At 41.1% G+C, this 15,929-nt stretch overlaps 1 protein-coding gene across 4 annotated transcripts in view; it reads right to left on the reverse strand.

Moving 5' to 3' along the window:
* Window positions 1-13,751, reverse strand: part of Tmem260 (transmembrane protein 260) — a 72,712-nt gene extending 58,961 nt beyond the window's left edge. Inside the window, exons 1-3 of one of the 4 annotated variants that reach the window (XM_037208582.1) lie at window positions 13,502-13,751; window positions 8,963-8,994; window positions 8,100-8,251 (exon numbers count right to left, since the gene is read on the reverse strand). In XM_037208582.1, the coding sequence (XP_037064477.1) occupies window positions 8,100-8,251; window positions 8,963-8,994; window positions 13,502-13,652 (335 nt within the window). In that variant the 5' untranslated portion in view covers window positions 13,653-13,751. The remainder of the gene's footprint in view (window positions 1-8,099; window positions 8,252-8,962; window positions 8,995-13,501) is intronic. The other 3 variants (XM_028873557.2, XM_037208581.1, XM_028873558.2) reach the window with 3 other exon arrangements.
* Window positions 13,752-15,929: the final 2,178 nt, after the last annotated feature.

A 15,929-nucleotide genomic window follows, 5' to 3' on the forward strand; every position in this document is an offset into this window, starting at 1 on the left:
AGCAGGTCCAAGATTAAGTTGGCCAGGTGAGGTTAGCTGTGGCATGTTCTATCTCTCTGATCTTCCAGTGTTCACTCCAATAACTGGCCTTAGGTTTGATTTTATTAATAAGAACTTTTAAGATTTCTGCTACAAACCACCACTGAGTTATACAGGCAGCCAGCCCTTTTTAAATTCTATTGCTTTATTTAGTGTGTGTGTGTGTGTGTGTGTGTGTGTGTGTGTGTGTGTGTGTCTTTACTGGGGATTGAACTCAAGGTCTTACAAATACTGAGCTACATACCCAGGCCTCTGTAAGTTTTTATTTTGGGAATGAGGTCTCTTTAAGTTCCCAGACAGGCCTTGAACTTACTTTATATCCCAGACAGGTCTTGGACCTGCTGTATTCCTACCCTATCCTCCTGAGTAGCAGATGATAGGCCTGCACTGTCAGGCTCAGTTTGTTTTATTTTTATAAATATGTGATATATTTGTAATATATGAATCTTGATTGTTTTTTTTTCCTTGGGTTATCACTAAAAATCATGTGGTTCACATTTTAGGAGAACACAGTGGTACTGTACAGCACAGACAGACAGACAAAGACAATATGAGAAGGATGCTCAAGCCTTTTCAGGTTCACTGAGTAATGCAAATGGCAGAAATGCTCCACTGAGGTACAGCAGCTGTAATGGTGCTAAGAAAGTCTATCCTAATAAGTGTAAGCGTCATAATTCTTTGGTTAAAACATAACTGCCTTCCTTTGGTCCATGAGACTGATAGAAAAGTATTCATCTGTTGACATGATGGATAAATCAGGAGGTTCTAATTTATACCACTGACACAGGTTTGCTACCAATGATGATGTGCATTTTTCTTTCTACTACCTGGATTTTCATGTGTCATCACATATTTGTCTAACCCTCAATCAGAAGGCAAATAACAGAAACCGGAAATTCATTCCAAACACACATTCGATGTGCCTCATAAAATTCATGAATGTGTTTGACTTCAATGTTACTTGCATACAAAGAACCCCACTGGGGGAGTAGACTACCTTTCACCTATACTGAGCTTTCCTACTTGAAGTAAGTCCAACTGGAAGCAGACAGGCCGTGAAGCAGCAGATGGACATTAGTGGTAACTAAATTACTATCAATGTCACTCCTTACCGATAACTCAGAAGGCACATGGATTAGAGGAAGGAAATATGCTAAAGCCAGATACAATCAGCTGCACATGAACTGTTCTTATCCTTCCATTTATCATCTCTCCGGCTCATAATCAACATCACGTTTTTCATCTCTCCGGCTACGAGTATGGTCAGACTAGGGTTCTGGCAACCACACACTTAGTACTATTACACCACGTTCTTTTGGTGCCACTCAACGTTCTTGCAGAACATATGCTCGAGACATCTAACGTGTCAAGTTCTAGTCAGGAGTCTGATGGGAGTAGGGGAGCTAAGCCTTTTCATTTCCAAGTTCAGACCTCACGAACAAAAACCAGTAACCGATGACAGGGTATATCAAGTTGTATCTCTTTAGCCAGCACCACTGGGCCTCAAGGATTATAACCCCCATCTTTAACAAATGTGCAAGTTAAGTCCTTCTCCCACATTCTGTAATTGTGTTGTCACTCCTGAGAACACCATACGAAGGTTACTTTCACTTCACGAGAGTTGGTCTAGACTAACGTTTGGGCCTGCGCTAACTACAGATACTCTGAAAGGAAAACTGCCACATCTTCTCGTGACTTAAGACTGTATAAAAGTAGAGGGATTTCTACAGCCTTCGAAAAGGAAAAACTAAACTAAATGGAAGGAATAAGATTATGAACAGCTTCCATAAATAAATGTAACCAATCAATTTCCATGAGAATTGAATTTACAGGCCAGCAAGAGAGTTCAGCAGGTAAAGGGACTTGCGACCAAGCCTGAAAACCTGGGTTTGAGCCCCAGGACCCGTATGGTGAAGGGAGAGAACCAATTCCCTCAGGCTGTTCTCGGACCTCCATAGGTGCGCTGAGGCATGTGCATGCCTCCTCAAGCCCCACAAAATGGTTTTTTCCCCAGAAACAATTAACTAAAATAAAGCTATACAACAAAGCTCTAAAATAAAATCTAAAACAATCATTTTTTTGTACTTCACTATCTCATACCTGAATTCTCTAGAAGAAAGAGCTTTGCTAGTCTTTCACGTTCCCACTGTTCTACCATGTCCACTAACTTGCACAATGAGAAGAGGCCAGCACCTGCTGAGGGGCCGCCTAGTTCCAAACAGTGGCCCTGTTAAATCACAGTTGGTTTTGTTTGCGATATGTACAAACGTGTAAGACCTTAAAGTCAGCTTGCTGCTCAGTGCTGACAGGGTACTTGGCACTCGGGAGCAGGAATGAAATGACCCCACGTCTATTCCAGCACATCACTGTCAAAGGCACAGGCCAAGGCACCTATCTCAGGTACCTAACTTAACACCAAGGTCCTTTTAACTGAAAACGTAGAAGATGTAACCTCATTTCCACACTGTTAAGACTTTACAAGTGTAGAAAGTAAACACAAAACATCCAAATAATTAAAATCAACAAAATGAGGGTACTAAGCCACTCCCATCAGCACCCCCAACACACATGAAAAACAAGAAACTGAATATGAAGCAGCTGAATTACCCAAAGTTGTGAAGTGCATTTTATATTCAACTCGTTAAGGTCGCCATCCATCTTTATGAGTTTGAAAAGCTGCAAGTCTGTGTGAGTTAGAAGTTATCATTTTATTTAGAATTTTAAGAACTATGTACATTTATTAGCCAAGCAGTAATAACTGATGACTAGTTCCAGTGGCAAGAATCTCGGCAGGAAACAGATTTAGCAATTTAAATGTTTTATAAGTTTTTGTAATTGAGGAAACTTTTCATAATCTGACATTTGTTAAAACCACTTATTAGAAATTATGCAGCACAGTAGCTGTGGAAATATGAGCTAGCTTCACAATTATAAAGTCAGCCTATGTAGCCCTTTCCTATTGTATATAGTGGCATAAGCCCCACGGCGGCCTATCAGCTAACTGGCAGGCAGGGGGCTGCTCTATTCAAAGTGGGAGATACAAGCTGCAGGGCAAAAACCTGGCAGCTCCCATCTGACCCCACAATCCCCTACTGGTGACAGCTCCAAGCTCCATGGCAAATTAGGCCTTCTCATATTACAATTGGAGAAGACAGATTCCATTAGCAGTATCTGAAATTGAGTGGAGAGCCGCACTGTTATCAGGCTTGACTCATAAGCACTGCTATTAATCAGAGCTATGATAGCATTTATATATTTCAAGCTATCTGCTGCCGCTGTGATATTCTGCTACAAAGGGTTGATGGGACTTAGGAAAGTGAACAATAGAGCTTTCTGGGAAAAGCAGAGTAAATCAAGAAAGTCTATGACTTCCGCACATTCTGAAGGGATTGCGGTTTACATAAATTTTCTCCCAATTGGAGATTGAGCTCTTCCTCATCTTACACATGGGATTTAGTTGTCACTCAATGGTAACAGCTGTGAAAAGGTGAAGCGGCCCACCGCTCAGAATATTGCCTTCGCTTTTAAAGCAATTAACCCATGAACAGGAGGGTACCTGGTGATATCAAAGGGATTAGGCCAGGCAGTGCATTATTAACATCTCCTTGAACTAATTCTAACTCTGACTAGCTGTCAGAAAAGACTCTACAGTCTTAAAAGAGTTTTGCCCTGCTTTTCTCCCTTCAAAATGAAGCACTGCTATTTGAGCCTAATATGTCCCTCAACTTAGAAGAAAATGCAAATGAACCAGGCTCTTAATACGCTTAACCAGCCTGAGTCAATGCAATTTTAATACAAGTATGAGAAAAATATATGATCAATTAACCAGGGATCAAGACAGATATTGCCCTGAATGGGACTGAATGCTCTGGTACCTCCCATTCTTCTCCAAGTATGAAAGCTTGGTGACGATTTGTTACTTAGGCATAGTTACTTCGGAAATTAGGAAGCGCTTCACATTATTCTCTATGGCAATAATCTAAAACACTCTTTTGAGCTGAAAATCCAAATGTCCCTTAAGCAGGAGATTCCGCATTCTCCAAGGTATGGTATTTTAATTTTCTATTCTTTATTGAGTGAAATCTTAATGGAAGCTGTAAGAATAGCAGACACACTGCTCAGAATCAAGTACTTTCCAAAACTATAATCAAATTAATTTTAGCAGTGAATTAATGTTTAGAAACACATAATATAAAAAAAGATGAAATTTCATGCATAAAACATGGACACAAAATAACCTGTCAGAAGATATTCAACTATTGTTGCTGCAATTGATGGCAATTTCTTTGTAGTTCCAACATACCACTGATTATTGATACACACAGAGTCTACATAACATATTTGACACTGAGAGATCCGGTTTCTTATCATACAGTGCTAATGGTCTTACTGTGTTTATAAATTTCCAGAACAGAGACTTTAGGAATCCCTGAAAATCCACTTATTTAGTGGATGGTTTCTCTTTCTTTAAAGTGATTTTTTTTTTTAAATAAAAACTGGAAGCATTTTACTTTCATTTCTCATTGGGTGCTTAATAAACACTATGGCATAGATTTTTTCTGTCGTTTCATTTGGCCACTAACAGTTGGAAATCCTCATCCTCATCCTCACTTGCTGACTTTCAAGGCTGTTGAGAATGTATTTCTTACCTTGTACCTCCTCAAACAAATGCTCTAAGATGTGCCCTCACCAGAGACTGTCAACAGTTAAACCTTCCTGAGGGACAGCGTTTTAATACGACGCTGTCAGGATGTTTTCCTCTGTCACTGCCAGCAGCACAGAGGAAATGTGTTTGACGTAGACGTTTGATTGTGACTTAGCATTCTTCCTGATTCACTACAATAGGATCTAGTTTGATGTTTCCTGGAAAAATAACTTTGAAATTTAAATAGTAAGCAAAATTAGATGGCATTCATATTTATGATTTAAATTACCTATAACTTTTTAAAATTTTATATATAGCATCTATGAATTATAAATAGAATACTTTAAATTACATATTATCAAATTTAAAAATGATTTACTTCAGTGACCTAAAAGAATCATTGTTCTTTTAAAATACTAACTTAATTATATAGCCTTAATATAAAGATATGGGACTGAATTGTGTATATCATAGAAATGAAAGATTAAATTCCTCTAACAAGATGCCAGCTTTCCAATGCCCCAAAGGGAACCCTATTTCAGAAGAGCCACACTCTTCCCACACTCTTACCACTTTAGTTCAATGAGCTACAACGACACACACCGCCTTCCCTGTGCTATTTTACTCCTGTGCTTTCCACATTAGAGCGAATCAAATAAAACTGAGTTCCTGCCAACCATTAAGAAAGACTGACAAAAAAATGCAGTGTTAATGACATCTTACGGCTTTTAAAAGCAAGAGAAGGATACAAGAAAAGCAAAAATTACATAGTAATTGGAAACAACGAACAAATTGTTCTTTCAATCTAAGTCATGTTTACTGGGAAAAAAATGGAGCTTTTTACATCAACACATTTAAACAGAAATTTGCTTTTGAAACACAATCTTTGTTTAAAAGGTACAGAAGGTCTTTATGTCCACCCCAAGAGCTAAATATAGTGAATGCTATGTGAACAATTACCTGAAAAAGAATTAATTTACTGCACACCAGTCAGCTCTAACCCTGCATGTACAGTAATGCACTCTTAAGTGATGGGAGAAAGAAAGAACCAAACTGCTTCCTGGACCAATGCCCTTCAACAGTCAACAACAAAACGGAAAGATGGTTTGGTCTGTAAATGAATAAAGCACTGAAATGTCTCCTAAACAAATTCTGAGCAAGGAGGCAACCTGGAACAGAATATATTCACTGTATGCCAGGGCTGAAGAAAGCCACCGCTGTAAGGCTGCACAAAACCTCTCCTGCTGTTGGGTTTACATTCACAGAAGAAAGGTTCCAGAGGTCAAGTTCAGGTCATACAACAAATGAAATTGTAACAAGCCAGCTGACATTGTATAATGTCTTCTTCCACTCAATCAATAGGCTACTGTTAGTCCTATTACCATAGAGATGGCTTCTCCTTTCTGAAGGGTGTCTATTGTTTGACAAAACAGATTTGCCACTTGAACTGGGTTGTTCCCAAAGGACGTGTACCTTGTCAGTTATTTGTATTCAAAATAATGAAGTATTTTCATATTAAAGTGCATGTGAGCAATAGTGTTGTTAGCTTCTTTTTCAGGGAGAAAACAACTTTTCTGAAGTACTGTATTAGCAAACCACTCACATAGCCATTTTAGTAGTATTAGAGCTCTGATTCAAAATGTCAGCAAGTGTAATGATTCATCCACAGTGGTGTATATTAAATCAAGGAGCCACGTGCTCATCTGAAACTCATAATCAAGCACAATAAGCAATAAAATCTATTTTTAAACTGGACAACTAAAGGAAAATTATTGTCTAAAACTATTTGGTCTTGGAAGAAGTTTTTGTATGATTTTTAAAAATAGTAACTCTCTGTGGAATGCCATCAACAATATGTGAGAAATATGAAAAGTTATAGAGCACCAATCGCCTTACTTGCTTCAGAGCACACACATGTGTGTGCACATGCATGCACGTACGCGCGCGCACACACACACACACACATACACACACACACTCAGACACATAGTTCATAGCACTAAAGTGTCTATCTTAAAGTTTCTTGTGAAAATTAATAACTCATGTTTTTAATATTGAACAGGTTAAGTTCCAAATTTCAACCTAGATATTTAAAGATAAAAAATCATTTTTTCTCTTAATGGAAACTGGCAGGAACTTAGTCAGAAGATTCAGAAGAAATAATTTTAATCAAAATTTATTCCAACCTTTTAGAAAAAATATATCCATAACACTAAGCAACCCAGGCAAGGACCTTATTTTAAACACTGACTATTAGAGGACTATCAATGAAAATATATAAGATTATATAGAAATACATCAAGTGATATAGATAAAATTTAGTAAACTGTCAAAACTATAATAGTTGATTCTGAATCCTTTCTGCAAATAGGTTTAAAAGTAAACTTTAGAGTTATTATGTTAGTTTTTTCACTTCTATAAGTAACGCAAAAGAAACTTGGAATTTAAAGGGCAATACTATGACTATTACATTAAAAATGCTAGTTGGCAATATTAACATTGGAAATTGAATCTACTTAAATTATACTATATTTACATTAATTTTTTTTTAACTTAAGAAAAGCTTACAAGAGCTTTTGGATGCAGGACTTTGTTTTTTCCCATTTTTCCACAAAGTCCAACTTGTATTTTTTGGTGTCATCCTCTTAGGAAACAGGTTTAGACTAAGTTAAGAATGGAGACAGAAACATCAGAGGTAAAGAAGTCACTAACGTCCTAAACTAGTGGCCAATCTATTAAAAGCACAGTAGCTTTCAACTAGGAACACCTCGATCCCTGAAGTCAGTGGAGTCTATTGTGTCTCCCTGGCCTAGGGCTACAGTGGGACAATGTGAAACCTCACTAAAACCACACTCCAAATATGACAGCCTGGTTTCCACAAGCATACAGTTATGTTCATACTTATAATATAATCAGCTCTCAAACCACACCCCAAATGTGACAGGTTGTGTTCATATTTATAATATAATCATCTCTCAAACCACACCCCGAATGTGACAGCCTCCTTTCCACAAGCATGCAGTATGCTCCTATTTATAACAGAATCAGCTCTCAGGCCCAGCCTGAGAGGCAGCTGCCCATCTGCAGCATGGTGAGTAATTAAGTGAATTTACCATCGACAAAAGACAGGCTTTGTGTCGCTAAGTCAGCCCACCCTCATCTTTGTAAAATGACAGTCCTCATCAGTCCTGCCTGGCCAGAGAACTGAGATAACAGACAGGTGACACCTTCATCCCACTGTACAAGGCAGCGCCAACTGCGTGAACATCTGACGGGCTATGAAATTCCCATAAGAAAGTGAGATCACGTGACTTAGGGAAGCCACTTAAGCAACAAAAGACTCTACAAATGTATGGAGCTGGCCATGAGGAACCCACATCTCTCATTCTGAAAATTAACTAATCAACTCCTTTACCTGAAAACGGTGAAGAAAAGGAGGGAAGCAGCAGCCGCTCCAAATAAGCCACAGAGGAGATTGACTCGGTAGGCAACGGAACCAAATGGGAAGAGTGTGATCGCCAGGCTGGCCACCAGTGTGAACAAAGGGTAGCCGGGAGGGTGGGCAACCTACGGGAAAAAGAGGCAACGGTCAGCCGCGTTCATCTGGAAAGATGTCTCCCTGGCTTTCACTGACAAGAAGCCCTTTTCTCAGGCAAGCATGAGGACTGTGCCTTGATGACTAACTGTCTGAATAGCAGCTTCCTACTGTAATCTTCTTGTGTCAACATGGCTATTTTCTCTAGTGGATCTGCTGTGCCTATCACATGGGACGTCACCTACAGACAGGGTGACATAGTTCATAGTCAGTCCTTAAGCTGTTTGTGCTCTAGGTTTACAGTACATTTGGGTCATTCAAAGGTTACCAAAAGCAGGCAGGTCCTGAAACATCGTCTTGGTAAGAGTTGAAAGACCACACTGCTACCGGATTACCACCATGCTGACAGTCGTAAGGTCTTGACTAAAGGGATCACACACTATAATAAAGTTTATTAAATAATAAACTTATTAAAATTGTTAACCCGATTTATTCTCCACAGCTTATACAAAATTTGGGATGATAATAAGCCAGCTACTGTATATATAGTAAAGGCTTTGCTTTATAATTTCAGTTAATTGGATTTAAAACTTAAAGTAAATTGTCATGTACTGTACTTATAAGTTACTAAAAACTAGGGCTTGAAAATAAATTAATCTACTTTATTCCATGCTTAATTAAACTTTCTTAATTCCTAAAACTGCTAATGAGAGCATTGATTAAACAATAAAACTAATACTTACCCCAAGCTCATGTGCGGCTGTGATCAGTTCCCCTGTGAAAAAATAATGTAAAACCAATAATTACTATTACAGAATGACACTCCTCCAAAGTTTTCAAAATCCGGATGCTTGCATTGGGGTTTTGCATTAATTTGACTGGATAAAACTGTAAATCTGGGGAGATTTAACAGCATGAAATAGTCTAAGAGTACTTTCTCCCTTAGGTCTTATTAACAAACTATCTCCCATAGTTTTAAGTAACTGGTCAGTGGAAATACAAGTGAATTCTCATTTTAAAAAAATCATTTTTCCTTCCTGAAAGCTGTATTTACTTGCAAATATACAAACACACTAACAGAGCATGAATGTGATATGCTGCATTCTCTCAAGAACGTAGCATGGCTTATAAAGGTGCAATTGCAAAGGTGGGGGGGTGGCAACAGTTTGGGCCTGTTATCTTAGTACCTGGGAGGCAGAGGCAGGAGGATTACCCTAAATCCAAGGCCAGCCTAGGCAACCTAGTGAGACTGCTCCTCCTGCAACAAAAAAAAGATGCAGCTGTCTGACATGAAAATGAGCAGAGGCTTGAGGTTTGGACATTGTCAAAGGTGCCATGTTACCCAAATGCTGGCCTTTGGATACCTCGTCTACATTCAGTTACATCTTTAAACAGTCTGCATTGTTTTGGTAAGCTCTCCCAGAATATGTCTTTTTTACAGCACTCACTATATCACTCTATTCTTTAACCATAGCTCCTCGGTGTTAGTGATTGATTCTTTCTAAGCTTAGAGCACAGGAAGTAATCCAGTCTGTTCCTGTAACTAGAGCATGTTTAACTCATGGCTCGGCACAGCAGCACTGTGAGACAGTCTGGAACAGTGACTTGTGGTCACTTCTGCTTATTAGGAAAGTCACTAGTGTCCATGCTCTGGTCCTCAACAAATATCAACTCCCTACTGTCCTAGTTACAAAAGTAGACCTCCACCTTCCCTGGCCTGGACTATAGCAAGACTTAACTCACCTACTTTAATGTTCTGAAACTATTCTTGACTGCAACACCCTTCCCTAATTTATACAAAACCAAGAAGCTGGAGCCTATCCCTGGTCTATAATTTTTCAATGGCTGCTGTTACTAACTAAATTCAGATAGCTTCACAAGAATAAGGGCTTCTCCAGTCAGGTCTAATGGCTTCAAGGTCCCTTGGCAGCCTTGTCCCCACAATACCTATGTGCCCCAAATCTGAACACCAGCCTTCCACTAGGGTGGCCTGTTTTCAAAGCTCCATCACTCATCTTCTCACCCTGGAATACTTCTCCACCTTTCTTCCCCAAATCTGCCAAGGCCCAGTTCAATTGCCACTTGGGAATAACACCTTTCCTTACACAGGCCCAACATCCTCTGTTAGTTAATAATTTCCTCTCCTCCACAGAACATGCCTCCAACTATTTAGCACTTTCCAATATAGGATTCTATTGTAGCTGGTTGTTTTCATTTCTCTCTCTCACTAAGTCTGAGAACGTCATCGGAGTCATTTCAGAATCCTGCCAAGAAAACACCACCCGTCCCCTCTCTGGCCACCCACAAAGAATCAACCACCAATCCTCTGCAGAGGGTGGTGAAGACATATCACATTGTCATCCTTACCACTCAGAAACTTTTCTCCAGTGAGTGACTAATTCACAGAAGCTCCTGAAGGACAACCAGATAACATAGTGCTTACTTAGGTCAATTACTGATATTGACATCTCAGAATCTGAAATATTTTTCGTATCTTGAACACCTCTTTTAGAGAATTTGTTTATACCCTAAAAAAATGCATGTAACTACTCCAAGACAGGATCTTACAACTTTATTCCATGATTTAGCTCAGTTTTGATCTATTTTTGCTTTTATTTGTGGGACAAAGTATACCATAAGTTCCAGCCTTCAAGGTCACCATCTCTTCCATTCAGACTGTATTCAAACCACACTTTAATACCATCCCTCTAACTGCTTTTTGCCAAAATAAATAAGCTGTATTTTTACCCCTGGAATTCTGTTGCTATAAAGACAAATCTGGAGTTTGACAAAATTCTATCAATTCTTGGCAATGTTCAATCTAAAGAAAAATATGCCGCTGTTCAAAATCTCTAATGTCTCCATGGTCAAGAGCAAAGGGAATGCTCCTAAAGGGGATGTAAGAGAGGAAGACAAAAGGAAACACTAGACTCAGCACCTCCCGAGTTCTTGCTTTCTCCCAGCCCGTCAGCAGGGTTTCCTCAGCTATACTGAAGGGCTACTTGTATCAGAACAAAACTTCCTGAAGGTCTTCTAACATTACCACTCAAACTTGCTGGGCAATTCTGAAGTATATTCAGGTTTGAGACACACAACTTGGTTGTCCCAGATGCAAACTAGGAGCCAGCCCAGAGCTGTCTGTAGTTGCTTCAAATGGACATATACCCATATATCATCCATCAAAACCACTATATTTAACATATATTCATCCATGGATAAGTGGATTCTTTCTCTCAAGGATCATGAGAACTGTCCATGAACGAATAGGCACGTCTAGTAGTGAAAAGGAAAAAAAGGCAAGGCCACACAATGTGGTAGATCTTTCGAGTAAAACTTAAGACTAATGCTTTATTTGGTTTTGAGATGTGCTCTGTTTATTGACAGAATATATATTTCATAAACATTCAAGTACATTCAACACAAAAACAACATAATCAAAGGTAAGCTTAAACAAAATTTCCACATTGGCATATAGTTGAAAATAGCTCTTGATGATTCCCAAAAATGATCATAAAATATCAGAAGCAACCAAACAAACAATCAGAACATGTAAGAAGTCTGGTAATTCAGATGAATACACAATTTTATTCTTTTGGTAACACATGAAATACAGTATTATACAAGAAGGAAGGCAACAATTTAAAAAGACTATCACTATGGGTGATGGAGAATTTAATAATGTCCCCAAATTCTTTTGAGTAGGCATTAAGAAGTGTTCTAAAGTCAATCTGCTTAGGTTCTTTTTGGGTGCCCCTCACTCGCTGTGACTCTAGTTAGCCTTATTTTACTCATCTGCAAAAGAAGAGAACAGCACCTACCTCTTAGGGCAGCTGGAAGGGCAAAAATCCATAAAAGGCACTTAGGATGATGAGTGGGATATAGTAAATGCAGTGTTATTATGTTTCTGATCCCACATTTGTGGCTCTAACAACCATAAGTTGTTGTAGACATCTTTTAACAGGTACAGAGCTACCTAACCTCTAAACAGCACTCTCCAACATCAAACCTCTTGCCACCCTAAAACTACTTCATTATTTAATAGTAATCTTGGAAAGTGGGTAACACCACCCCCAGGAACTGCTCAGGGGATCCGGAAAGAGGAGATGACCTGAAAATGGAACATCAAGGATTCTTCACCTGTCAGGCAATCCTGACGACAGTCCTGGTAATCCCCATCTCCTGGCTGTCTTGGTGTGTAATCCTCTCCCCTTTGAACTGGTCTAGATTTCCTGACTCCCTCAAATAAAACAGGGCAGTGGCATATCACTTCCAGGATTAGGTTTCAAAAGTGACAGACAGAATGTCACACAGAATGCTCTATCTCTTTCTTTTGACGGGAGTCAGCTCTCTCTGGAAAGACTCACACAGCAGAGAACTAGACTGAGTTTGAAGTAGATGCTCCCCAAATAGGGCTGAGAGGTCTGCAACTCCAACCCACACCTTAGTGACCCAGCTAAACTGCCCTGAGAGCTACTGCTCCACAGACCGGGCGATGACAAACGTTCCCTGCTTCAGCCACCAAATCTGGGTGAACTTATCAGGTAGTGAAGGACAAACAGCTCATGGATTCTTCTGGAAATCGGTTCATTATGTTGTTACAGCACCATTCTGAAACACTGCTGGTTATTTTGAGGTATTATTGGTCACTTGATCTGGCTGTAAAACACACCAGAAAATTTGTTTCTGGATTTAAATATGTAACAATTATGCCCCTGTCTTCTTCTAGGTGAGACATGCTTTTCGTTTCCCACAGAGTGCTTTAGGAAGCACCACCTCCTACCCCCGCTTTTAAGAGTTTCCCTCTTAATACTCAGGTTCTAACTATTATCACTGCCTGCGAAGCCCTTCCTGATCTTCTGAACGATTCCCACTCCCAACCACATTTCTCTTAGTGCCTCCGTAATCTACCACCACTTAAAATGTAACTCAGTAACTTGTTGGGTCGTGTGTAAGCACACTAGAACGCTCTAGTTATTTTATCCACTACTGTCAATCTTTTCGCCTGTAACACTGTAAGGGCTCGACAGGTGACATTTATGGACCAAAACGGTACGGAAAGTGAAACTGATGAGGGGTAAGCGGACAGCTGGTTAAATTTCATCAGCCGAAAGCCACCGACGCTGGACAGCTCGAGAACACAGAGGCCAGAGTCCCAGAAACCGCAGGAGGACCAGTTCTGGAACTCAGAACCCTGCGCTGAGCTCCGGCGATGGGGCGCGGGCGCGGGGGGCCGCACCCGGGGACAGGGGAGCTGGGAGGAGGGCGGCCTGCGAGTACTTTACCCGAGTCTCCCCCCGGCAGCGAGCGGGGCAGCGTGAGAGTGAACACGGCAGCCACGGCGGCGAACACGGCCACGCTGCCGCGGAGGCCCCCGGAATGCCACGGCCCCGCTCGGGCTGCCGGGCCCCCGCCGCCGTCGCCATGGAGACCCATGGACCCGGACGCGCGCCAGCCCGCGGACAGCGCACCCTCGCCGCGGCACGGACCTTCCCGGCCGGCCGAGAGGCGCGCGCAGCCTGCGGCGGCTTCCGGCCCGGCCAGGAGGAGCGGACCACACCTTTGCCCGTCCGGCGGGGGAGGAGGAAATGGTGGGTGCGCCCCCGCACGGCCTAGGAGTTTTCTTGGAGACACCGCGCGTGGCAGTATGCTTGCCTCGGTGTGATTTTAGGAAATGAATCACAAGGGAGCATAATTACTTACTATAGAAAGCCCGCGACAGGCCTACTGACCCTATGTAGGACCTCTTCCCCCCTTCCTCCCTGACTTGGTCGGTTCCAACAGGGAAGGAAGCGGAGACGAAAATGGCGAGCCAGAAAGCGCCGCTCTGCCCCCTACGGCCTGGAGTGGAACTGCACAAAAAAACCCCTTAGGAATCCAAGAAATACCCTAGTTGGTATTATGTTTTTCATTGGAACACATTGATCCCGGCTATGTATAACGATTTGCCTCACTAAAATTAACGTAAATTCATGTGATAACGATTAGTTCACTAATTTTAAGATATTAAAATGCACTAGTTTGTCTTGTTTCCTTATAACATGAGAACATGGAAGGTAAGTTGGAATGCTTGAGTTCTGGGCCCCAAGAAAAATAATTTCTTCATGATAAAAGTGTCTCTTTCTTAAATAAAGAGGAATGTTTTGGTGGAGACTTGCTCTAAAAGTGGGAAATGAAATGGAGACATCGCGTAAATAATGCAAATGAAATGCAAAAAGAGATGGGAGCTACTGGACAACCTCGCAGCACACTGCTGGGAATCGAACCTAGAGCCTCACACTCTGCCACTGAGCTGTCTTCCCAGCCCTTAGTAAACATTTTAAGCTTGCAGTTTGCTTTATTATAGCAATTATTCAGACTGGGAAGGGAAGGGCAACCTCCATAGAATGTATTTCAACAGACAGGAAAAATGCACAATGTTCTCATATGTGCTACATCCAGTCTGACAAGGACAAAGTGTCCCAACTGTAGAACTGATTGGCAGTAACTGTGCCCACCTGTCTTAGTCTTTTAATGGTGTTTATAAAATGCTCTGCCACCCGAGCTCCTGGGACACTGGAGTTGTGTGGTGTACTCTCCTATTGCTCTGAGAAAACACTGTGGCCAAGGAAACCTAGAGAAGAAACAGTTTATCTGGAGTTACAGCTCAAGAGGGATGAGTTTGTCATGGAAGGTAGGCATGGCAACAAGCAAGCAGCATGGAGGCCAGAGCAGGAAACAGAGGGCTCATTTCTGGATCACTGGCTCTGCATATTAAGTACAGCATATGGCAATTTAAATTTCAACTCCAAGCAGGAAACAGAGCAAACTCAAAGTGGCGTGAGACTTTGAACTCTCCAAGCCCTCTTCCAAGGCCTCCTTTTCTAAACCTCCTCTGAAAGCGCCACTAACTGGAGACCATGTCTCCAAATGCTGAGGCTTCGGTGACATCTCATTTAAACCCCTATCTGGGACATGCTGCTTGGACAATGGCTCTCAGAATTCCTGTATCCTAGTACTGGCTGCTTGCGTAGCCCTTGCCCCTGTTTGTACAGGGCGGCACCTTAAGATCCCTATCAACAGAATAACAGAAAGCGGTGGCCATCCTCTTTTGAGATTAGATCATGAAAGACTGTGTTTAGCCTGCTCTTACTCCAATACTTCTCATCTTGTTCTTTCCAACAAAGCCAACTACTACGCTGTGAACTGCTCTTTGGAAAGGTCTACACAGTGAAAGAATGAGGCCCCTCCAGCCATCAGCCTGGGAGAAACTGAGCCTCTTGGTAAACTTCAAAGAACTAAATGCAGCTAATTCCATAGGAAGGAGCTAAAAAGTAGATCTTTCCCCCATGTTAGCCTCACAGTAAGTACAACTCACGGAGACCTTCACGGCAGCCTGTGAAAGCCCTTGAAGCTGAGGACCCAACTAATAATCGTCCTGATTACTGTCCAGTGGAAGATGTGAGGCAGTGGATAGCGGAGCTTTAAGCTTCAGAAAGCCTTCTGTTTCTTTTCTGAAAGAGCATATCAATGAATCATTCAGATCCAAGGACACACTTCTTTGTCCTTTATCCACTTCATCTTTTTGCTTTTATAAAATGACATCTTGTTTCAAAAGGGAATAATTATTCTCCTATGTTTGGGTGGCAGAGATCAATGCTAGAACTATAAATGTGAAATTTGCTCATACAAGAATGATAGGAATGATTTGACAAAGGAATAGTGTGAAGAGAA

The sequence above is a fragment of the Peromyscus leucopus genome, chromosome 9, assembly GCF_004664715.2.
Source record: "Peromyscus leucopus breed LL Stock chromosome 9, UCI_PerLeu_2.1, whole genome shotgun sequence".
Lineage (NCBI taxonomy): Eukaryota > Metazoa > Chordata > Mammalia > Rodentia > Cricetidae > Peromyscus > Peromyscus leucopus.